General features: G+C 41.1%; 1 protein-coding gene across 1 annotated transcript; it reads left to right on the forward strand.

The window, feature by feature from the left end:
• The first annotated feature begins 6523 nt into the window (after nt 1–6523).
• Nucleotides 6524–18996, forward strand: elfn2b (extracellular leucine-rich repeat and fibronectin type III domain containing 2b). The gene is made up of 2 exons (XM_085453948.1): nt 6524–7164; nt 8148–18996. The coding sequence occupies exons 1-2, from the start codon at nt 6826–6828 to the stop codon at nt 10674–10676; spliced, it is 2868 nt and encodes a 955-aa protein (XP_085310074.1). The 5' UTR covers nt 6524–6825; the 3' UTR covers nt 10677–18996.
• The last annotated feature ends 1954 nt before the right edge of the window (nt 18997–20950 follow it).

Raw genomic sequence — 20950 nt, forward strand, 5'->3', positions numbered from 1 at the left:
CGTGGAATTCACATTTCTCCCCCTTTACAAAGAGTCTGTTCTCCAGCAGCCGCTGCAGGACCTGTTTTACATGGGTTACATGTTCGGTTTCAGTCTTAGAGAAAATCAGGATGTCGTCCAGATAGACGAAAACGAACCGATCTAGGAAATCACGGAGCACGTCGTTAACCAACGCTTGGAAGATGGCTGGGGCGTTGGTTAGCCCGAAAGGCATCACCAGGTACTCGAAATGACCGAGGTGTGTGTTAAAAGCGGTTTTCCACTCATCGCCGTCTCGGAGTCTGACCAGGTGATATGCATTTCGGAGGTCCAGTTTGCTGAACATGGTGGCCCCGTGAAGGAGTTCGAATGCAGATGAGAGAAGCAGGAGAGGATATTTATTCCTGACTGTAATTTTGTTCAGCCCCCGGTAATCAATGCAAGGACGTAGCGATTTGTCCTTCTTCTCAACAAAGAAAAAACCAGCCCCTACCGGGGACGAGGAAGGGCGTATTATGCCAGCAGCCAAGGATTCTGAGATGTAAGTCTCCATTGCTTCCCGCTCAGGCCGCGAGATGCTGTACAAGCGGCTCGTAGGTAACGGAGCCCCAGGAAGCAATTCAATGGCGCAGTCGTACGGCCGGTGGGGGGGTAACGACCTCGCCCTGTCTTTGCAAAACACCTCGGCCAAGTCGTGATAAACTGGCGGCACAGAGGAGAGGTCCGGTGGTTCCAAAGCCGGGGGCGGTTCGACAGTAGAGGCGAGGGGAGGGGCTGATCTAAGACAGTTCATATGACACTCCTCCCCCCACCCAGACACGCACCCCCTCTTCCAATTTATGCGCGGATTGTGTTGCTGCAACCAGGGGTGGCCCAAAACCAGGGGGGTGTGCGGAGCCTGAAACACAAAAAGGCTGATTGTCTCAGAATGATTGCCAGATAACGTGAGGGTAACCGGCTCCGTAACATGAGTGATGTCTGGTAGGCGCTGCCCCGACAAAGCAGAAACACGAAGGGGGTGTGGCAACGGGTCGGAGACCAAGTTTAAGCGTTTGGCGAGGTGTGAGTCAATGAAGTTTTGTTCAGCGCCAGAGTCTATTAAAGCGGAGAGAGAGTGTGTCATGGTTTGCTTAGTTATCTTGGCTGGCAGCAGAAGACGTGGAGGAGAATCTTGAGAGAGCCCGCCCACCAGTATTCCTGCCTTTACTGGCGGGCGCGCCCTTTTGATCGCAACGGGCAGGTTGCCACGAAATGGCCTGTCTTGCCACAAAACAAGCACTCACCCGAAACCAAACGGCGATGGCGCTCAGTGGCGCTAACCCGGGAGTGCCCCAACTGCATGGGTTCCTCCTGGTCCAACTCCTCCCTTCGCTCACGGAGCTCTGCCTGGGCTCCTCCGGGCACCGTCTTGGGCCGCCCCGAAGGCTCATGAAAGGGGTGGAGCCGGGAACTCCGTCGTGCACGCAGGCGGCCGTCTACTTTCACACACAAACTCATTAAAGCATCTAGCGAGGAGGGCAATTCCCGCATGGCTAATTCATCTTTTAACTCCTCACAAAGGTTATTTAGCAGGGTACAACATAATGCATCCTCACCCCAGCCGGTCTCCTCAGCCAGAATCTGGAAGTCAATGGAGTAGTCTGCCATACTCCGCTTCCCCTGCTTCAGGTTCAGCAACCGATGAGCTGCTGCTTCGGCGCCGGATCCCTTCTCAAAAACATTTTTAAATTTCGAGAGAAAAACAGCATAGGTTATGTCTGGATTGGCTTTAAGCGCTGCCTGTGCCCACAGCAGCGCGCGGTCACGTAACAGCTGTACAAAGAATGCGATTCTTGCTCCATCATCTTCAAACAAACGTCTCTGTTGGCGGAAAACCAAAGAGCACTGCGTCAAAAATCCTGCACACTTTGACAGCTCACCAGAGAAGGGCTCAGGGGCAGGTAGACGGAGTCCTGCGGTGCCTGGCTCCAGAGCAGAGGGGGCTGTTACTTCAGCTGCTGCCGGCTCCACAGCTTGGGCTTCGGCGCCTTGCGGGGCGGGGTGAGCCGCCGAGGGCGTTCCTTCCAGCGGTGTAAGCCGAGCCACTGCCTGGGTGAGGGACGCAATCTGGCCAAGCAGGTGTGAGAACATCGCCTCGTGGCGGACCAGCACCGTCTCCTGTGACGCAAGGGCTCGCTGGACTGGGTCAAGGTCTGCTGGGTCCATATTCTGGCTGGAACGTTCTGTCATGGCTACTGAACGGACCCACGCGCAGACAGTTCTTTCAAGGAAACAAAAGGGGATTTATTTACAATAGGGATCACCTTAGTGCAAAATATATGTACAGTGAGTTGGGAGGGGGTCCAGGGCTCCAGGGAGAGAAGGGGGGGGGAATCCACACACACGCTTCCTCTTCCACTCAGTCACCGCCACCGCTCCTCCGCACACACGCACTCCTCTTCAGCCGCACTCGCTCCAACACTCCACACACTGCCCCACTTGGACAGGTCCGGTGATTCGGTCCAGAATCTACAGACAGAAGGTCAAAGGTTAGTTCCACAACATAAAACACGTGTAAGCGATTCTTCTTTGAATATGCCGCGAGCACGAACTCAGGTGGTTCGACGTTCCAGCGGTGAGCTGCTCTGTGCCACTGCCTTAAATAGCAGCTGGGGAAATCAGCCAGATCAGCCGCAGGTGGACACCATCCACAGGGGTGCGTGGGCCAAGAGTGAGAGCCCGTAATGAGCTCCACCCAGGCAGAGAGGAGGAGGAGAGACAAAAAACTAAAACTAACAACAACAAAACCTGTAGCCAGCGTGGGCCAACCAGAGAGACACGGGGACCGTGACAATAAGCTTTTGCACCAAGTAACCCAGATGTGTTCTAGAAGCAAGGGTGCTGGTGAAATGTGATAGTGTGTTTGTGTATGTATGTGTAGGCACCATACAAGATCGAAGAATTATATATAATAAATACATATATTACATATATTACAAAGATTTACAAAGTAGGCAATCAATAACAACTAAATATGAAATTCCCCAAAAGTTTGGAGTTGGAGTTTATTTTGTTTGTTTGATGGATTCTGGTTTTGTGTTATGGACACTTTGTCTGTCACAAAGGTTTAAACGAAAGCATAAAAGAATAAAAGCTTCCCCGATCCTTCCATTTATCACCAGCTGCAGCAGTGTGGCAACAGCATCTTAACGTTGTTCATGTGTACATGTGTGTGTGTCTCATTACGGCAAAATTTTGTCCTGGTGACACCTGCCACTGAGATAAATGGTAATGGAATAGTAAATGGAACGGTTCCTATATAGCACTTTTCTACTCTGTCTGAGCACTCAAAGCACTTTATACAATTTGCCTCATTCACCCATTCATACAAGCACTTTTTTCTATGAACTCTATCCTTTTAGTGTGTAACATTATAAGGGTTCGAGCTCATTATAACCTTAAGGTTTTAGAAATTCTATGAAGTTGAAATATTTCTTTTGTTTTTGTTTTCAGACTATGATTAAATATGAGCTTTTCTAAATCCAGGTTTTTCACTTGAAACGATGCAGAGAAAATTACATTGTCTTAAAGAGGATACCTCCCAGTAAATGTGATTACACAGCATGCAATATTCAGTAAAGACAGCATTTAGTTGTGTTTAATAGTGTTGGGATTCTTTAAGCTAAGGTAGCCACTTTATCCACATTTTTAATCTAAATCTAAAGTGTCTAATTTCAGCTCACACATTGCTCAGATTTGCTTTGTTTAAAATCTTGGATTGCTTTAATTGTGCAAAACCTAAATAATGTTTTATTCTTTTTTATTTAAGCAGTTTATGGCTGAGGTGTTTGTGCTTCCAGACATATTTGAGGTAAAAGCTTACAGCTACCTGTTCACTTTTTAGTTTCTAGCTTTGAACTTTTCTGATGCCATGACCTACTAAGAGCACATATGCAGGTCAAAGATAGCTTTCATGAAAAGAAGCAAGAAACTGATTCTGTCAGTTTCCAGTGCTATTAATACTGTGCGGTGTAATGTGTATAGCTTATCAAAGTAACAAACCCCTCTGCTGAGCTTCATTTGAATTTGGTCTGTAATAAAATGCATGCTTAATATAGACCAAAATCTAAAAAGTATGCTCTTATATTTGTCGTGGAAGCAAAGTTTACAATGTACAACACCAGTGTGCAATACTGGCAGAAAAAAAAGTTGAATCCCGTGTCCTACATTTTTATAGTTACAAATGGATCGATGATATGAGTCATGCATTTTCCCTTTGAGACAGGTGTTCTGCGTGTCCCGTATTCCTAATTATGTAATCATATCCCATACCACACACATGCAGACGTACTGTGTTTCCTGCCTCTCTTGTATGAACCCTCTGGGTTTCAGTATGTGGAGCACCAAATGAGATCACGTCTCCTGTGGAGGGGATAAACCTCAGACGAAGAGCAAGACACTCAGTTGCAAGGGAGTGTCCCAGTGCGTGCTCATGAGTTCAACAGAGAATATATTTGTGCCACTAGACAGAATGTAAAGAGATGAAAAGAAGACTGCAATATATTGCTTATAAGGTATACAAATGTTATGTGTAGGTGTGAGTGTAAAGGACCCATTCAGTGATTTAAGGTTCCATCTATCCATCCATTCATTTTATTCCTTTTATCCAGTTCAGGGTCGTAGGGGGTCTGAGCCTATTCCAGCTGTCATAGGGTGAGAGGTGGGGTACACTCTGAACAGGTTACCGATGCAATTTTGAATTACCATTTAACTTAACATGTATGCCTTTGGATTGTGAGAGGAAGCCAGACTACCTGGAGAGAACTTCATGCAGTTACACGGAGAAAATCCACACAGCAAGAACCCAGCCAGTTCAAACCTAGTACCATCGAGCAGTGACGTGACAGTGCTAAGCACTGAACCGCCATCGGGAATGATATCATCAAACATAAAAAAAGAGATTATTCATTTTACATTATCAATTAAGTTTAGGAGCATTTATTTATACCTGGGTGTTTCTCACAACTGACTTTTGGACCAGTCTGGCATAAAAATGTTGCACATTCAGTCACTGTTCAAGTAAAATAATGTAATATTCTTGTTATGTTTACTGTTCTGTAGTTTGCCAGAAAGTCAAGCACTTATTTGAATCTCCTCACCAACAATCTTGTGTATACATTTGATAAATTGAGTATTCAGAACTAAATGCATTAATTGTAAACAGACAACATACATTTAGTCTTCATATCTATTTGTCTTATCCATTATCCAGTACATGTTTAATGTCTTCTTTGTGCCGTGTCTCCATAAAATCTTAAGACCAGATACCTAACAGGTACCCGAGGTCATCAGATACATGATAATGCAGTATTATGCAAAGAACTGCAGGGTTACCATTCTCTGCAGTAATAAGTAGATTAAAAGAGAAGATGGACCTGATTCTGCTCACACCTCTGGGGAGCATGGACCAGAATAAATTGTAATGAGTTCAATTCTTTGCCGGATTTAGAAAGAAGCAGAATTTAGAGCATAAGAAATAAATTTGGTCTGTTTCTCAGAGGAGCAGGGAGAGATTTTCCTTGTTGTTTTCATGAAACGATGATGGGAATCAAGAGAATATAAAACTGAGGGAATGTGAGATGATTTTTAGAGAGAATGGCAAGTACAAAGACAAACTGTACCGTTCAACGCTGTACAGAATCTGTCCTGACTTGTTTGCCTTTAGATATCCTGTGTGCATACATGCGAGCTGTTATATGAGGGCATCTATGTGCTTCGGGGTGCACATGTACTCATCCACATTTTTCCGTGTCCATTTTAGTGTGCATATGCAACGTATGTGTAATTGTAAGTATGTTTTTCCCAGCTGCTGAGCCGGCAAGAGGACAATGTCTGTCATGATGCAACAGGCGGCTAATCCTCTCCTTATGTAAACGCTTGACTGCTATTCAAATGACATGCAGATGGGTTAGAGAGCTTAGGTTTTGGCAGCATAGTGTCATAACAAGGAATGTCTGTGAAGACAATGTGCTGTCAGCATTTGGATGATTAATGCTGTACTTCATGTTTGAAACAGGCCCTCTCAGGACTCAACAAAGACTGGCAGGTTCACATAGTGTAGGTATCAGCCAAAGCTTGATGACCTCATAGCCTCATGAATTGGGGAGGGGAGCAGCAGGTAATGACTAAGTGCAGAGGCAGTTGGCTAAGAGAACATCATTTGGGTGCAGCATGAATATATAATATATATATAAGAAAGAAAAGCCAGCACAAGAAAAAAAAACTTGGAACAAGCCCAGTTGAAAGCCGACTGATTTTGTGATGCCCACATTAGGAATTTAGTGAAGTTTGAATTCAGTTCAATCTTTTAAAGTCCACAAATAAAGCCTCCATTCTTTGTTAAGCATGTGTTCTTTGACAACCCTTCCAAGCAACATTTGTTTTAAAAAAAGCCAAAATAAACCAAAACCAAATAGTTTTGTTTTCATCATGTCTATCATTCAGAAATGTTCCTTTTCTAATGTTTCTCCTTTTTCTCTTCTCATTTACAGATCCCACTGATCATTCCAAAGGTTTATCTATTTGGCTCTGTCACAGCTAAAACTGAAGACAAACTGTGTTACCTCAAACTTTTATCCAACAAAATATGACATAACATGGGTCCCCTGCTAATCCCCATGAAGCAGAGACTGGTATCGTGAAGGCTTCACCCCTTTTACCGCTCCCAACCCAGACCCATCTCCTCTTTGGAAACCCTACCAGCAGCTTTTGTTGCTTTCCTTTACCTGTAAACACACCTTTCTTTCCCATTTCCCTCTATTTCCCTGATTATAGTTTCATTTTTTCCCTTTGATTTATATTGGAATAATGCAGGGTGCTTCTACCACCTCCGCTTTCCTTCTTATTCTTCCTTCCCTCCTATTTTTCTCTTATTTCCCTAACACGGCTAATGGGGACTGCTGGCTCATTGAGGGGGACAAAGGCTATGTGTGGCTAGCTATATGTAGCCAGAATCAGCCTCCATATGAGACTATCCCCCAGCACATCAACAACACAGTGCATGACTTGAGATTGAATGAGAACAAGCTGAAAACCGTGCTCTTCAGTTCCATGTATCGATTTACCAACTTGACTGACCTCAACCTCACCAAGAATGAAATCAACTACATTGAGGATGGAGCCTTTGCAGGACAGGCCAATTTACAGGTAACAAGAAGATGGGTGTTAAATGCACACGATGCATTAGATCACGGGTGTCGAACTCCAGTCCGTGAGGTCCTGTATTCTGAAAGTTTTACATGTGTCCCTGCTGCAACACACCCTAATAAAATTTGTAGGACCTCAGCATGCAGTCAAGTCTTTTAGCAAGACTTGACTGCATGCTGAGGTGTCAACCCCTAACCGTAACCCTACTTAAGTACATTTAAATAAAAGTGTAAGTTTAAAAAAAATCTACTTCTAAAATCTACTTTTATTGCAACATGTTCATTCACTCTTGAGCTTCTGTAACATGAATCAAATGGCTAAATTGCTACCTCAGCATGCAGGCAAGTTCTGTATAGTCTTGCTAATGACCTACTAAATTCTACCAGGTGTGTTGCAGCAGGGACACATGTAAAAGGACACTGGCCCTCGAAGGTTTGACACCTGTGCATTAGATCTTAATTTGACCATAACATTTTCAAATTGACAAGTGCATGCATAGGATTTAGGTTGTATTAATTGTTTGTTGTACCTTATTCAAGCAGACTATATTTAGTACTAAATTTTTAAGGATTTTAAGGATTTTTTTACAGCTACAAATTATACTACTAATTAATTACTAATTATACTCTTACAGTATTTATTAGGCAAATAACAAAGTGACCTCATGTTTTGATGCCCAAAATTGAGCTCTAGTCTTCGTTCTTATTCAAGAACAATATTCAACTGCTGAAACAAATTTTTCTATTTAGGAAAGCAAGTAAATAACTGTAATTTCATATCTTAGTCAAAAAAAGATAATAATGTGTTTACATTTAAAATATCATTTTTATTAAAGCATATACTGGTGGCTTAGTTATTACAGACATATTTTAGAATTGTTATGCAAATTGTAGAATATGCTACAGCATCACAGTTATTTGGTAATTTGTTTGGGACCCCAGCTTAAAAATACATCATTTTAAAAATGCTCTTGTTTTTCTCAGGTTCTTCAGTTGGGTTACAACAAACTGACAAATTTGACTGAGGGTATGCTGAGAGGGCTCGGCCGTATGCAGTGCCTGTTCCTGCAGCACAACCTGATTGAGGTTGTTGCCAGCAATGCATTCTGGGAGTGCCCGAGCCTGAGCAGCATTGACCTGTCATCCAACAAACTTGCCCGCATTGACCCATCCACTTTCACAGTTCTTAGTCGGCTTATGGTTTGTGAACTGGCAGCAAATCCATTCCATTGTGGCTGCGATCTTTATAGTTTTCTAACCTGGTTGGAGTTCTTCAACAATGTCTCACATACTTATGACCGCCTCCTATGCGAGACGCCGCGGGAGATGTTTGGCTATCCTTTACTGAGTCCTATTGCAGCTGGACATTCTGGTCGGAATGCTAAAAACATTTTGTACCATCACTGCCGAGACGGTGTAATGATTCCAGGAATGACCTCTCTACCGCCAGATTTAGATGGTCCTTCTGGGATCGGACCAGAGATGTTTGGTGGTATAGGACCATACCACCAGCCTACAACCTCTTCCTCGTCTACTGAAGACAGCTTCAGTCCCAGCATAAAGCTCCATCATGTCTCTTTGTCATCAGCATCTCTCCTTGTGAAGATTCCAAAGCCCTTCAGTAAAATGTATATTCTAACACAATACAACAACACATTTGTGTCTGATGTCATGAACTTGAAGAACAAGAAGGAGATGATCACCCTTAACAAACTAAAACCACGCAGTAATTACACCTTCTGTGTGGTATCCATCCGCAACTCTCAACGTTACAACCACACCTGCCTCCAGTTTTCCACTCGGGGGCAAAGTCAAGATGATATGCTCCCCACACCTTCCACCACTACTCACTATATAATGACTATTGTGGGCTGCCTTTTTGGCATGCTAATCATTTTAGGCCTTGTCTACTATTGTCTTCGTAAAAAACGGATGCATGATGAGAAGAGGAAATCTATCTGTGTCAAGAAAACTATACTAGAAATGCGCTATGGACCAGAGGTGGCAGCAGCAGTAGCAAATGATCCATCAGCAGTCCACAAACTCCAGGAACAGTCCAGAGAACATCACCAGTATCAGCATCACCATGGAGGGAAACTTCCCATGTCGACATCCTCAAGCTCGGGAATGCTCCACTCAGCCAACACCACTTCCTCAAGACTTTCTTCTATCCCACAAGTGGAAAAGATGGCCACTGCCTTTTCGGAGGCCATGGCTACAAACAAAGGGAACTATATGGATATCAGAACTGGAGGGGCAGGGGTGGAGCGGATGGGAGATGGTATGCATGGAGTGATGAGGGGAGAAGACTTGAGGGACGATGATGGAACTGATATTGGCGATGACTCGGATGATGATGGGCATGGTTCTGCATCTGAGATCTCAACTATTGCCATGGAGGTGGACAAGGTTAATCAGATCATTAACAATTGCATTGATGCCCTGAAACTGGATGCAGCTGCAGTTGCTGCTTCAGGGGCCTCTACAAACCCTTCTTCCTCCAATCCCACCTCCCCACCGCCCACCAGCACGTCCTCCCTAACACGTGGCCTAATCCCACTCTCTCAAGGGATGACAGAGACATGCCAGGTCATCGCTCCCAACAAAGTTCCCCCTCCACCTCCACTCCCTGCCTTGAATGCCCCTCTCTCTGAGCGCCCTGGAATCAGTGGTGGGGGATTTGTTGTCACTCCCCCCTACAGGCCCCCTCCTCCGGCCAATGCTGTACGTCCCATTCAGCGGCAAATGAGTGCAGATGCAGCTGTCGTTATTGTAAATTCTGTCAAGAAACAGTGCAGTACCACATCTTGTGGCTCCATGGGTCGAGACAGGGAGCGCGGAGGAGCCAGGGTGTACAGCCTGGATGTCCCTGAGCCAAGGAGCCCAGATGCCTGTAATCAACAGCAGCAGCAGTACCCAGACCGGGCCAGTCCTGTGGGCTGTGGGGAGCCCCTGGAGAGACTCCCTTTAGTGGGAAGTGGGAGCTGTGGTGGAGGGAGTGGTGGTGGTTGCGACAGTGGTGGTGTTGGTGCCCAACATCAGGACAACCAAAAATCCCACCATTACCATCAGCAGCAACAGATACAACATCAACAGCAGCAGAAGCAGCAGCAGCAGCAGTTGGAGGTGCAGCAGGACTACCACTGCTCGGAGCACCGCCACTCTGTCCCCGCTCTCTACTATGAAGGCTCCCACCAGGGTTCCCCAGCCCAAAGAGTTTCATTCCTAAAGCCCCTGACACGGTCCCGCAGGGACGCAGCTTCTTACTCCCAGCTTTCGCCTGCCCGCCATCATTCCAGTTACTCAGGCTACTCCTCCAGCCCCGAGTACTGCTCAGAGAGCTCACTGCGGATCTGGGAGCGTTTTCGTCCCTACAGGAAAGGCCCACGTGATGAGTCCTGTTATGTGACCGCTGGAAATGCCCTTCGAAAAAAGGTGCAGTTTGCTAAAGGCGAGGACCTGCATGACATTCTTGATTACTGGAAGGGTGTGTCAGCACAGCAAAAGCTGTGACTGGGGGCCAGAGTTAACCACTGGAGGATATAGAGTTCAGATACTGCTTTTACTGATGCACCCCTGGGCCAGAGAAATCAGTTTTACTTCATAGGGAGAAAAATGTAGGACAAAATTTTGCCTTTAGGTTTTTTTTTCTCCTTTTGGCATGCTAGGTGTATAAATATTGCGCTAAGAGCAAGGACTGCAAAACTGTGCCTGGGATCTGAGTCATTTTTTTTTTACACATCATTGTAGCAACTTCTATGGTTCATTCTTATTCAGTGTTTGTGGGTTTCATTTATAGTACAGGGAGCAAATGCCAACTGTGTAATTTAGTACTCTATTTGACTGATCACATTTTGTGATGCAAAGGACCATCTTTAACAGTGCCATGTTTTCATCTGTGGGTTGTCACAGAGTAAATGCTGATTCCCTTCATTTTCTGCTTAGTGTGATCCAAGATGTTTTGAGTTGTTTTTTTTTATTGGGTGCTGCATACGTTTTTAGCATTCCACCTGGGATTATTTAGACGTTCTAAGTAATGGTGAATCTGATAGGGTGTGATCTGTGCTGTGGTACAACTGACAACATGCAGATTAGTGAACAGAGATGTCAAATTCGGGCTCTGACTTTATTCTCTTAGATCCTTCTTGAGGCCGAGGTATTTGCATTTCAAAAAGCATCTGGCACACTAAAAAAAGGAATAATTGTAAAGAAATGAACATATGAAGATAAAATATAGTGAAGTGGGTTCTAGGAAAATCATAGGAAAAAGATAGACTGGGACATTGGCCGGAAACAGTGCCATGGATGCGTCTAAAGCAAGGGTGCGGGAACGCTCAAGGGCCGGTGTCCTGCAGGTTTTAGATGATCCAACACAGCTGATTTAAATGGTTAAATGACCGCTTTAACATGTCTTGAAGTTCTTCAGAGGCCTGGTGATGAACTAATCATTTGATTCAGGTGTGTTGACCCAGGGTGATATCTAAAACCCGCATCCTTCCGAGTAACAATCTTGCATTGTTTAATGAGTAAAGAACGTGTTCCCTAAAATATCCTCACTGACCTAAATCGTACTTCGCTGAGCAATGATCTGAATTATGGTGTTTGTCTGAAGCAATACAGAGGACACATTAACATCCCCTTAAATACTACTTACCTGACGGTGTAGGATGTGGTTTACAATGAAGGGAACCTTACCATGTAACACATAGGTTGATTAAAGCAATAGATATCACTTTAATCATATGGGTCACAAGACGTGTGATCCATATATGGCAGAGGCCAAAAAAAGAAATGAAGGGTTCAACCCAGGTTACAAATCCTTTTCCGCAGCCACAGTGAATGTAAGTAGACAAGCAGGCAGGTTATGGGGAAATCTATTTTCATCATTTAGTGTTAGCACGACCGTACATTCCAAATCCTTTCTCTTACATTAAAACTCATTGAGGCAGAGAGGGAAAGGACACTTCTAATTACTGCCAATGTATCTGTTCTTTTCTGGGAATTAATGTTACTGTTGTATATAACTGATAATTAAAAAAACAAAAAAACCCACAAAAACAAACAAAAAAATCTTGTTACAGGCATGTCTGCTTGCACTCTATGCCTCATGATTGTGTGTGTGTGGCTGTGTGGTACACAGTGGTCATTGTAAGCAGGTGTTGGCATGCCTTGTTCGATTATATTGTATATTCCCCAACTAATTAAAATTAATATTCGTCAATATTTCGCCCCGTGGCTGGTTGTCTGAGTCTGAACTAGATTATTAACGGCATGTGTAAGTGTAGAGATGTCAAACATGTCCAGTGTATCTTTCTCCCCTTGCTAACTCAGCCATCCCATAATCTCTAATCATAAACAGGATTATCGGGCCTTTTCTTGAATTTTCTACCGAAATGACTTGCTTGTAATAATGACACCTTTGTTTCGTGGGACTCAAAAAGGCATCCTGCTTACCTTAAGTGCTGTGTAACAGTTAAATTTTCATATCATCAGCTAACATACACAATCAGAGACATAATACCCTAAAAATGTGAAAACTAAATCAGCGGTTACCGCTCCATATCTTTGTTCACGGCTACCTTCAGTAAGTTTTAATGACAAGTTTACTGTCAGGTATATATTTTCTTTCTTCTTACGCTCACTTGTATATTGCAAGTAGTGTTCGCTTGGTCCGCCTCCCACCACCTTCCCTGCTCCCACAGGTTCAATGATGTACACAGTAGGTGTGATGTGAGCAGGGTACCGAACACGACCTGCTCCGTTTCATTAAATGAGGTTTGTTGCAGGCAGAACTTGGAGGAGGGGTGCACCGTGTACCAACACTGCTGCTTTTCTGTTCTTTTTTCTTTGTGATGTTGCTTTTTAGTAGTGGATTGATTCTATTAAAAAAACTGCAGGTTGAACAGGAATGATATGCAAACTATAATGTATTTCCACACTGATCTTTGTATTTCCTTCTTCCTCTCTTTTCTTCTTGTTTATCAAGATGTTTGGATAGAGTCAGATTCAGAGGTCATAATCGTTGGATCAGTGCATAGCTGTGTGCGTCTGGGTCCACTGTAATCTTTTAGCAACAGTGTATCGGGGATGCACCACCTCATCTGCCTTGTTTTTACAATGAAGCACCGTGTGATGAACATATAATACAGTCCTGGAAGTCTTTTCTGCTTTTTTCTAAGTAACATGTTACTGTAACTGACTTAGTTTTACCAGTTTGTTTACTTGTATGTACTAAGAGTATCTAATCCTACAGAAAGAACTTGGTGCATTCTTCATCTGCCATAACAAGTTTACAGAAATAGACAGCAAGGTTAAGCATAAGCAACATATGTTAAGGAATATCAGGACGGTTTTCATTTCAGTTGCCGTTTTTGTTAATCTACCTGACAAAATAACATTTGACATTACTGTTCAGTGAAAAGGACCACTGTAGCTCTTAGTATTGTGTGCAGGAAGTTGTATTTGGTGATAGGGCTATGTGCTGGGTTTTCCGTGCCTTTCCACATGAATTCATGAAAAGCTGGTGGCAGCAAGACCAGAGAACATGGCAGAACAGTACAGACATCAATGATAGAAAGTCTGTGAGGTTGCAAAGTGGCTTGCAAGCAAGCTGAATAGCTTGCCCAATATGGCAAAACCCAATCCTATTTGCATTTAGATGTATAAAAAGGCCTCAGCTGAGCATTCAACTTATGTGGCTTGGCACTGAAAACTATATAAATAATTTGATTTTATCAATGTTGTCACTGACTTTTCCCCTATACATTTTCTGTTTTATTTAACACTTTTAATACATCAGTGATTTTCAGGAGATAAACTTTCTGTTGTCAAGTGCTCTTCTGCTCAATTTTGAAACATTTGCTTAGATCTCAGTTTTCACTGCATTTGAGAGAAGTGCCAACATTTCTAATGATTTCTGAGTAGCTTCACTAAACCTCAAATGACTGTTATTATTATAGTTGAGCAGAGTTTTACCATTACAGTTAATTTTAAGTTGTTGCCAAAATACAAACTACATTTTACCAAAAATGTAGTTAAAACGCATAATTAAAATTAACATTTAAATTTGAATCGTGAGACAGTAAAACTTGCTTTCAGAAAACACAAAAACACAGCCACAGATAATATTGAGCATGATTGTGAACAGAAGAAGGTGAGCAACCACTTTTGCCCTCTCAAATAAATGTCTGCCATCTATTTTTGTTTGAAACGCACCAGATGGTGTTTTAAACTTATTAGATACTTAACAAATTGATTAGACCACCTGTCATGAAAACAAGAAAACAAATATTTTAGAAATCTGTCAAAATTTGTTTCAAACTAAAAATATATATTGGTCTTTATTTTGCAAATCATAAATGTCCAAATTTGAGGCAACATGCTGGACTTCTCTGGGAAGTTACGAATTGATCAGCTGCACCATCAACCACTAAAACTATTTTTTTCATTTTCAGGAAAGTAAAGCAATTTGGTGTCTCAATAACAAAATAAAAAAATGTTTGTTAGTGTTTTTTCTACTTTTTTGTAAAACAGTACATTTGAAAATTCATGGATAAGAACAATATTGTAATTACGAAATGCTAAAATACAAGCATTAAAATATAATTTCACTTAAAGAGCTTCTGCATACTAGTGGATTAACCATTGCAGAAACATAAAAAATGATTTTAGTGATTGGCAGTACTGTTAATTCAGGACGACTGTGGCATGATCTCTACATTGAATGGTAGTCTATCAAATTCAATCCATAAAATACATAGGATTTCAATTCAATGCAATAGAGACTAACCATTTGGTCAAAGAATCCTTTAGGTTATTCATTCAAAATTGAGACAAAACTTTAAATATTTTTCAGAATATTAGCAATGAGATTTTACTTTTTTTGTTTGTCTCACAGAGTAAGGAAAAAAAAACATGAAGCAAAAAAATCTTCCTTCCCTGCCCATGTCCTCACTGAAACCCTGGAGGGTGACTCACTTGGAGATGGATGGTTGTTTTTGTAGTTCCATCGATGTTGTTTGTCTCAAAGCAACCAGCAAGTCAGACATGAGAAAACCATGCAGTGTACTATTAATGTTTGAACCTTTTCTTAGAGTCTGGCTTTTATGATTTGCACTTTCTCCAAGTCAGGCTTGAATTAGGTTCAGTTCTGATGCCTTATGTCTTAGTCTCATTCAATGATCAATGGTAATAATAATAATGAATAAATAATTTTGTTTGAGAACTGCATAAAATTGAATTTTATACCCAGACAATTAATCCTTGATGCACTCTATTGGTTGTCATAATTGGCAATCATCATCATTTATACATTCCTACTGTAAAATAATATAGAGGATATCTATATGTATAAGATATAACAATCATTACCTAATCACAACACTGAATGATAAATATTGAGTAAGTTTAGCAATACAGTTATATGTTTAATAATACATGGTGTCATAAGACCATCATCAAACTGAATTTTTCAACTTGTTTATTATGTGTGTTTATTAAGCATTTTCTCCCTCCCCTTTCTTCTCCTTTTACCTTCCCTCACCAGGAAACACATGAGTCAGGATGGGTCACAGTGAGATCAAACTTAAATGAGTATTTTCTTGAAAGGCAGGTAATAGACACGGTCCTGAAAGAATAAGGCACTAGGCTGGATGAGAGCTGAAGTGTATGTGTGTGTGTGTGTGTGTTAGCCTAATGTGAAATTGTATTTTCGTAAAACGGTGAAAGGAATTCGGCAAAAACAAACGAAACCTGGCTTTGCTCACTCTTCACACAGCACTGACAGGCTGAGAACCGCCAGCCCTTCCTTTCCATCTGCCAAGCTCTCTGGAAAATCTAACTGTAAAAATCTGTAAGCTGAAAGCATTCAGTGACAACTACTATCCTTCACCTGAATGTACAAGTTACCCCTAATGTGGTTTCTGAGCAGAAGAGCATTTGAAAATCCTATTTCTATCCTATAACAGTAAGCCCAAATGGGCTGATCGGACCCAGTTTCCAAAGAGGGACAAAGGACTAATAGAATCTGTGAAATATCTGTGAATTTTGTACACTAGATAAAAGAAAAAAATATATAGTAAGGTTAAAAATGCTTCTATGGATGTTTTTTTTATAACTCAGCCTGATCTATTGATATGTCTATGTGTACCTATTTTTCAGTTTAGTTGTCTTCTTTTCTTTTTTTAGTTTCTTTTTTGTTTGTTTGTTTGTTTTTTCTTGGTGTAGGGGGGAGGTTATTGGGAAATTATTGGGGACAAAGAGACTGACTTTTAGTACTTGCGATGATTTATGTTATAAAGGTTTAAGAACAGAGAAAACTTAACATAGTGTACTACATAAAAGAAAAAGTTGTTATATTTGCATGATTCCCTGTATTTTTTGAGAGACAAAATATATTGTTGTGTACAATAAGTGGACGTACATTGAAAACAAAAACTGTAGGGGCTCAAATATTGTCAAGTACCTTTGATTTGAACATCTAGGTTTTAGCCTTAGTTTTTTTTTTTCTAAAACAATGGTGATGTTATACTTACATTTTTGATTCTTGCCTACTGGTTTTCATTTGGGTGGTTGTATTATAAAGTGTACTGACAGTTACCTCTGCAGATATGCTAATCTTTAGCAACAGGTGTATAAAAAGAGGGTAAATATATAATAAGCTGCTGGTTGTTTACATCCATCTGCTCTCGGTTCTTCTTCTTTCTTCTCCATGCAAAGCTATCTTTCAAGCTTGAGAGTTACCCGATCATACTCTGTCTGTCAGCCATGGCAAAAAAAAAAAAAAAATGTTTTCCTTTTTTTCTTTTTTCTTTTTGTAGTGATGCAAGCACACTGTGGATATTCTTAACCTAATCTCAATCATTCAGTTAGCATTCACTGGCAAATTAATGCAGCCTCAGCAGCTTCTCCCTCAGCCTCAGCCCCCTTGCTGTTAGGCAAATGAATGATTTTCATTCCTCCTGCTCTGGTCTGAGAGCCTGCTGGCTTTCTATCCAACTAGTTTATTAAATTCACCCTGTATCCGGCCAGTTGTAAATCAGCCATTTATCATCATCCTTGAATAATAGACTATTTAATTAAGTAGTTCTTCTGCTGGAAAACTTCTTGAATGTGCAAAACAGGTGGTCTGAAGTTAAATCAAAGAAAAGACATAGCTGTGCCATTATAGGAGCTGAAACTGAAACTGAGGTTCTTGTACTTATTCTTCTGCAGCACTTAAAAAACAGAGCGCACGCTTAGAAAAGAAAACCACAAAGACTCTGGTGCATTTTATTTTCTTACCCATCCTGTAACATGTTAGTAACACTCACTGTGGCTCTCCTGCTATGTTAGTTATTGCTATAGGGTTTGTGCATGGCAGCAAGCCATAAATCATAGCCATGTTTACTTTCTGCAGCGATAACGCTGAGCGCCTCCCGCAGAGATATTCATTGCCCATTTTGTGGCCCAGTCTTTGCCAAAACTTTAAGAGGGCTGCTTGTGTCAATTACACAGAGAACATTGAATGCATTAACCCAGGACTAAGTTGGGTCCTCTGCTTTTCAAAAGGGCCCAGGCTATGTTGGGTAGCCAATTTATAGAGATTGGTTTTAATTGGGTGAAATGGCACTGTAATCAGATCAGTTCTATATTGGTACTGGAGGGTAATCTGTAACTCAGAGCTCCCATTTCTCTAACCCCTGATCCAAAAGCTGTGAAAATTGCAAAAAAGGTTGCAATGTGGTGAGACCAAATGCTGTTCAGTACTTGGAGCCAATGATTAGGATCAGTGGAAATGTTTTCTGTACTCACAAACAGCAGAGGCTGCGTCACACAGCCCAGTGCTATAATAATCCCCAATCCAGAATGATTGGCCTTGTCAGTGCCAGAGATTGAAAACTCTACAGCAAAAATGGCCCGTTGTCCACAGAATCAAGGGCCCTCCTCAAATCACTGAGGAAATAAATGTGGACTGTTCAAATGCTAATAGTGCCATTCTTGCCTTACAGCAACAAAAGCATTAATTGTTCATATTTGCCGTCAAGTAAACACAATTTCGAAACATCTAGTGTTAGAGAGAAATGAGAAAGAACCCATATATAGAAATTACTATTGAAAAAGACGACTAGCAATATCAAAATTGCTGATCAATTATTGAAATTCTGCTGAGCACCAATATCACATTCCACATGCACACTGTGACCAATAAAGCCATGTTTTAGAAAAGTACAGTGCAGGTTTCTGATGTACAGTAATTTTTCAGTCCTTAAATCATTGCTTTTCATTTGTTATGGTGATGTTTTATTTTCGTTTACTGTATATAAAATATTTTTTGTTTTTTACAGAAGCATTTTTCATTCATTTTTTTAAACTCTCAAAAGAAAAATTAGAAGCATTTGGCTTTCTTGCAGGTTGTACCAGCTGAAAATAAGTGTAAAGCAGCATGAAAAGCCCCCTAAAAGTGTCAGTATTTGTGGTCACAACTATGTAATATGTAGTTTAATTACTGAGCTGAGGCGCGACCACCATCTGTGTGATTTCTGTAAGGCCAAGGTCTAAGGCAAATTCTCACAATTATCATATGGTTTTAGTTCCTGTTTGGAAATGTGTGTAAAATTTATGTCGAAATGTGAGTCTTGCCTAGCTGACAGCATCAGGAGGTCTTTGTCTAAAATGAAGAGTTGAAAATGGCCACAGCAGGATCCACTTCCTGTGGTTGGAATTTTTTTGACTGATGGCAGCAAATCTTGGCTTTCCGCTTTCTTTAAATATTTGTTGCTGATATTAACATTTCCCTTTGCAATTTCTGTACAAAAGATCTATTTCTATATTTGCAATAAATTTGTAATTTAAAAAGAAACACTTGTGAGAGATCTCTTTAATTCGCTGAATTACCTCATGGTTACACTGATTGCGTAACATTCTTCTGTAGCTTTATTATTATATTTTTTTCTTTAAATACAAATCATTTCCCCTACCAATACACACCAGTAGCCTCTTGTACTCTCCATTAAAAGTGGAGTCCTTTGTTTAGAGGACCCACTGGCACACATAAGCACTCAAAGTGTTGAAAAAATTGAAAGCTGATGACTCATGAAAACAACAAAAATGTCCGCCTCAGTCACTGTTCCATTGAGAGTTGGATTTTTAAGTCCAATGTGAGTCAACACTTAGGTGAAGATACAAATTTAATGAGAAAAACGGCCAGAGAGGTTTCTGAGCCTGAAGGCAGAAAATGACAGGGATTTGGGAGTTTGCTAGTAGCATTTAAAATGCTGGGTTTGGAACACAGAGGAGTTATTTATTCTCTGTGCTAATCTTAAGGATTGCAGTACTGTGAAAAGGTCTTGAGTCAACGCTCATTTCGTGATATTTTACTTCCAAAGAGCTACAACTTCAAAGAAATTTTCAAAGTGATCTTGAGCAATAGTCCTCCAAGTTTTTCTTTGCCACTCGTGACTGTGGTATTCCAAATGACATAAGAACTGGTATGAAAATCAGTGTGAACAGGTCTTATAAATGAATACAGTGAGGCATACAAGTGTAACATTTCTGGTTCAAATCACACTGAGTTCAGTGATTCAGTTGTATGAAATCAGGAGAAAGGTACAACACTTAGTGTCTAAAGCCATCTGTAAAAACGTGGAGGCTCTGGCATTTTTAGTCAGTGGTTTAGAAGATCTTGTCAAAAATGATGGAATTATGAACACAGAAAAGTCCGGTTAGATTTTAATCCATTGTCAATTATACCTGGAAACTGTAATTGACAAAGGGTTCATTTATCAGTATGACAACGAGCTCACTGCAGTAGAAGCACATCTGGATAGAAAAACGGACAGGGGGAGACTATCAGTCATGGATTGGTCTCTTCAGAGCCTGGACCTCAAAATTACTGAAGCAGTGTGGGATTATTTTAACAGACAGAGGAACAAAAAGCATCAAAGATCCACAGAGGAGCTTTGAATGTCCTTCAAGAAATCTGTTCCTGAAAACTACTTAATATAGTGTGAATCACTAATTATAGTGATTCACACTATAAAACCCTCATTTTTTATACTGGGGATTGATGCAGACTTGGTTCATTCACTGTCTGAAACAAACTTTTAGAGGTGATGAAAGGCCATTTCTGACTGGCCACTGCCTGGTTTCTGCAAACAGCCTCTGGTTCTTGTGCACCACCTCCCACTACTTACCAGTGTGGCACAATTATTTTTTTTTAAATTCATCTTCACAGTTTATAGCCTAAATAGGATCCAGTATTTGAAGGAGGATAGCAAAAATATTAACAGCAACAAGAATTATAGCAGGATGTTTGATAAATATTAGCCTCATTACCTATTTATTGTGAAACATAATATTAGATGTAGTTTTTGCAAACACAAGCCGTGTTAAACTGTCTATAGATATTGTTGTTTAATGTATATTGTTCAGATAGTGTAGCAGCAAGTGAGTACAAGAGTATTTACAATCAGAGTACCACTGAAGAGTACTTCAGTGGGGCCTATTCCAGCTGATATATTTTGAAAGGTGCAACATATGCTGAATAGGTCACCAATCCATTACGGTGCAATGACACACTCTCTTTTTTTTTTCTTTGTTTCCTTTTTTTTCTGTTTTTTTGTAATGACACACTCTCACATCCATACCTATGACCAGTTAAACTAACATGCAAACCCACACAAGAGCAAGGAGAACACTTAAATGCAATGCAAATGCAACACACTAAGGCCAAAACCAATGTTTTACCATTCATAATACTCAGCTTAAAAAATTAAGGGAACAGCTTTTAGTCAACATTTTCTAATAGG

Source organism: Copadichromis virginalis, linkage group LG4 (genome assembly GCF_057382275.1).
Source record: "Copadichromis virginalis isolate Kocher_CV1m ecotype Utaka linkage group LG4, C_Virginalis_male_GT1.1, whole genome shotgun sequence".
Taxonomy (NCBI): domain Eukaryota; kingdom Metazoa; phylum Chordata; class Actinopteri; order Cichliformes; family Cichlidae; genus Copadichromis; species Copadichromis virginalis.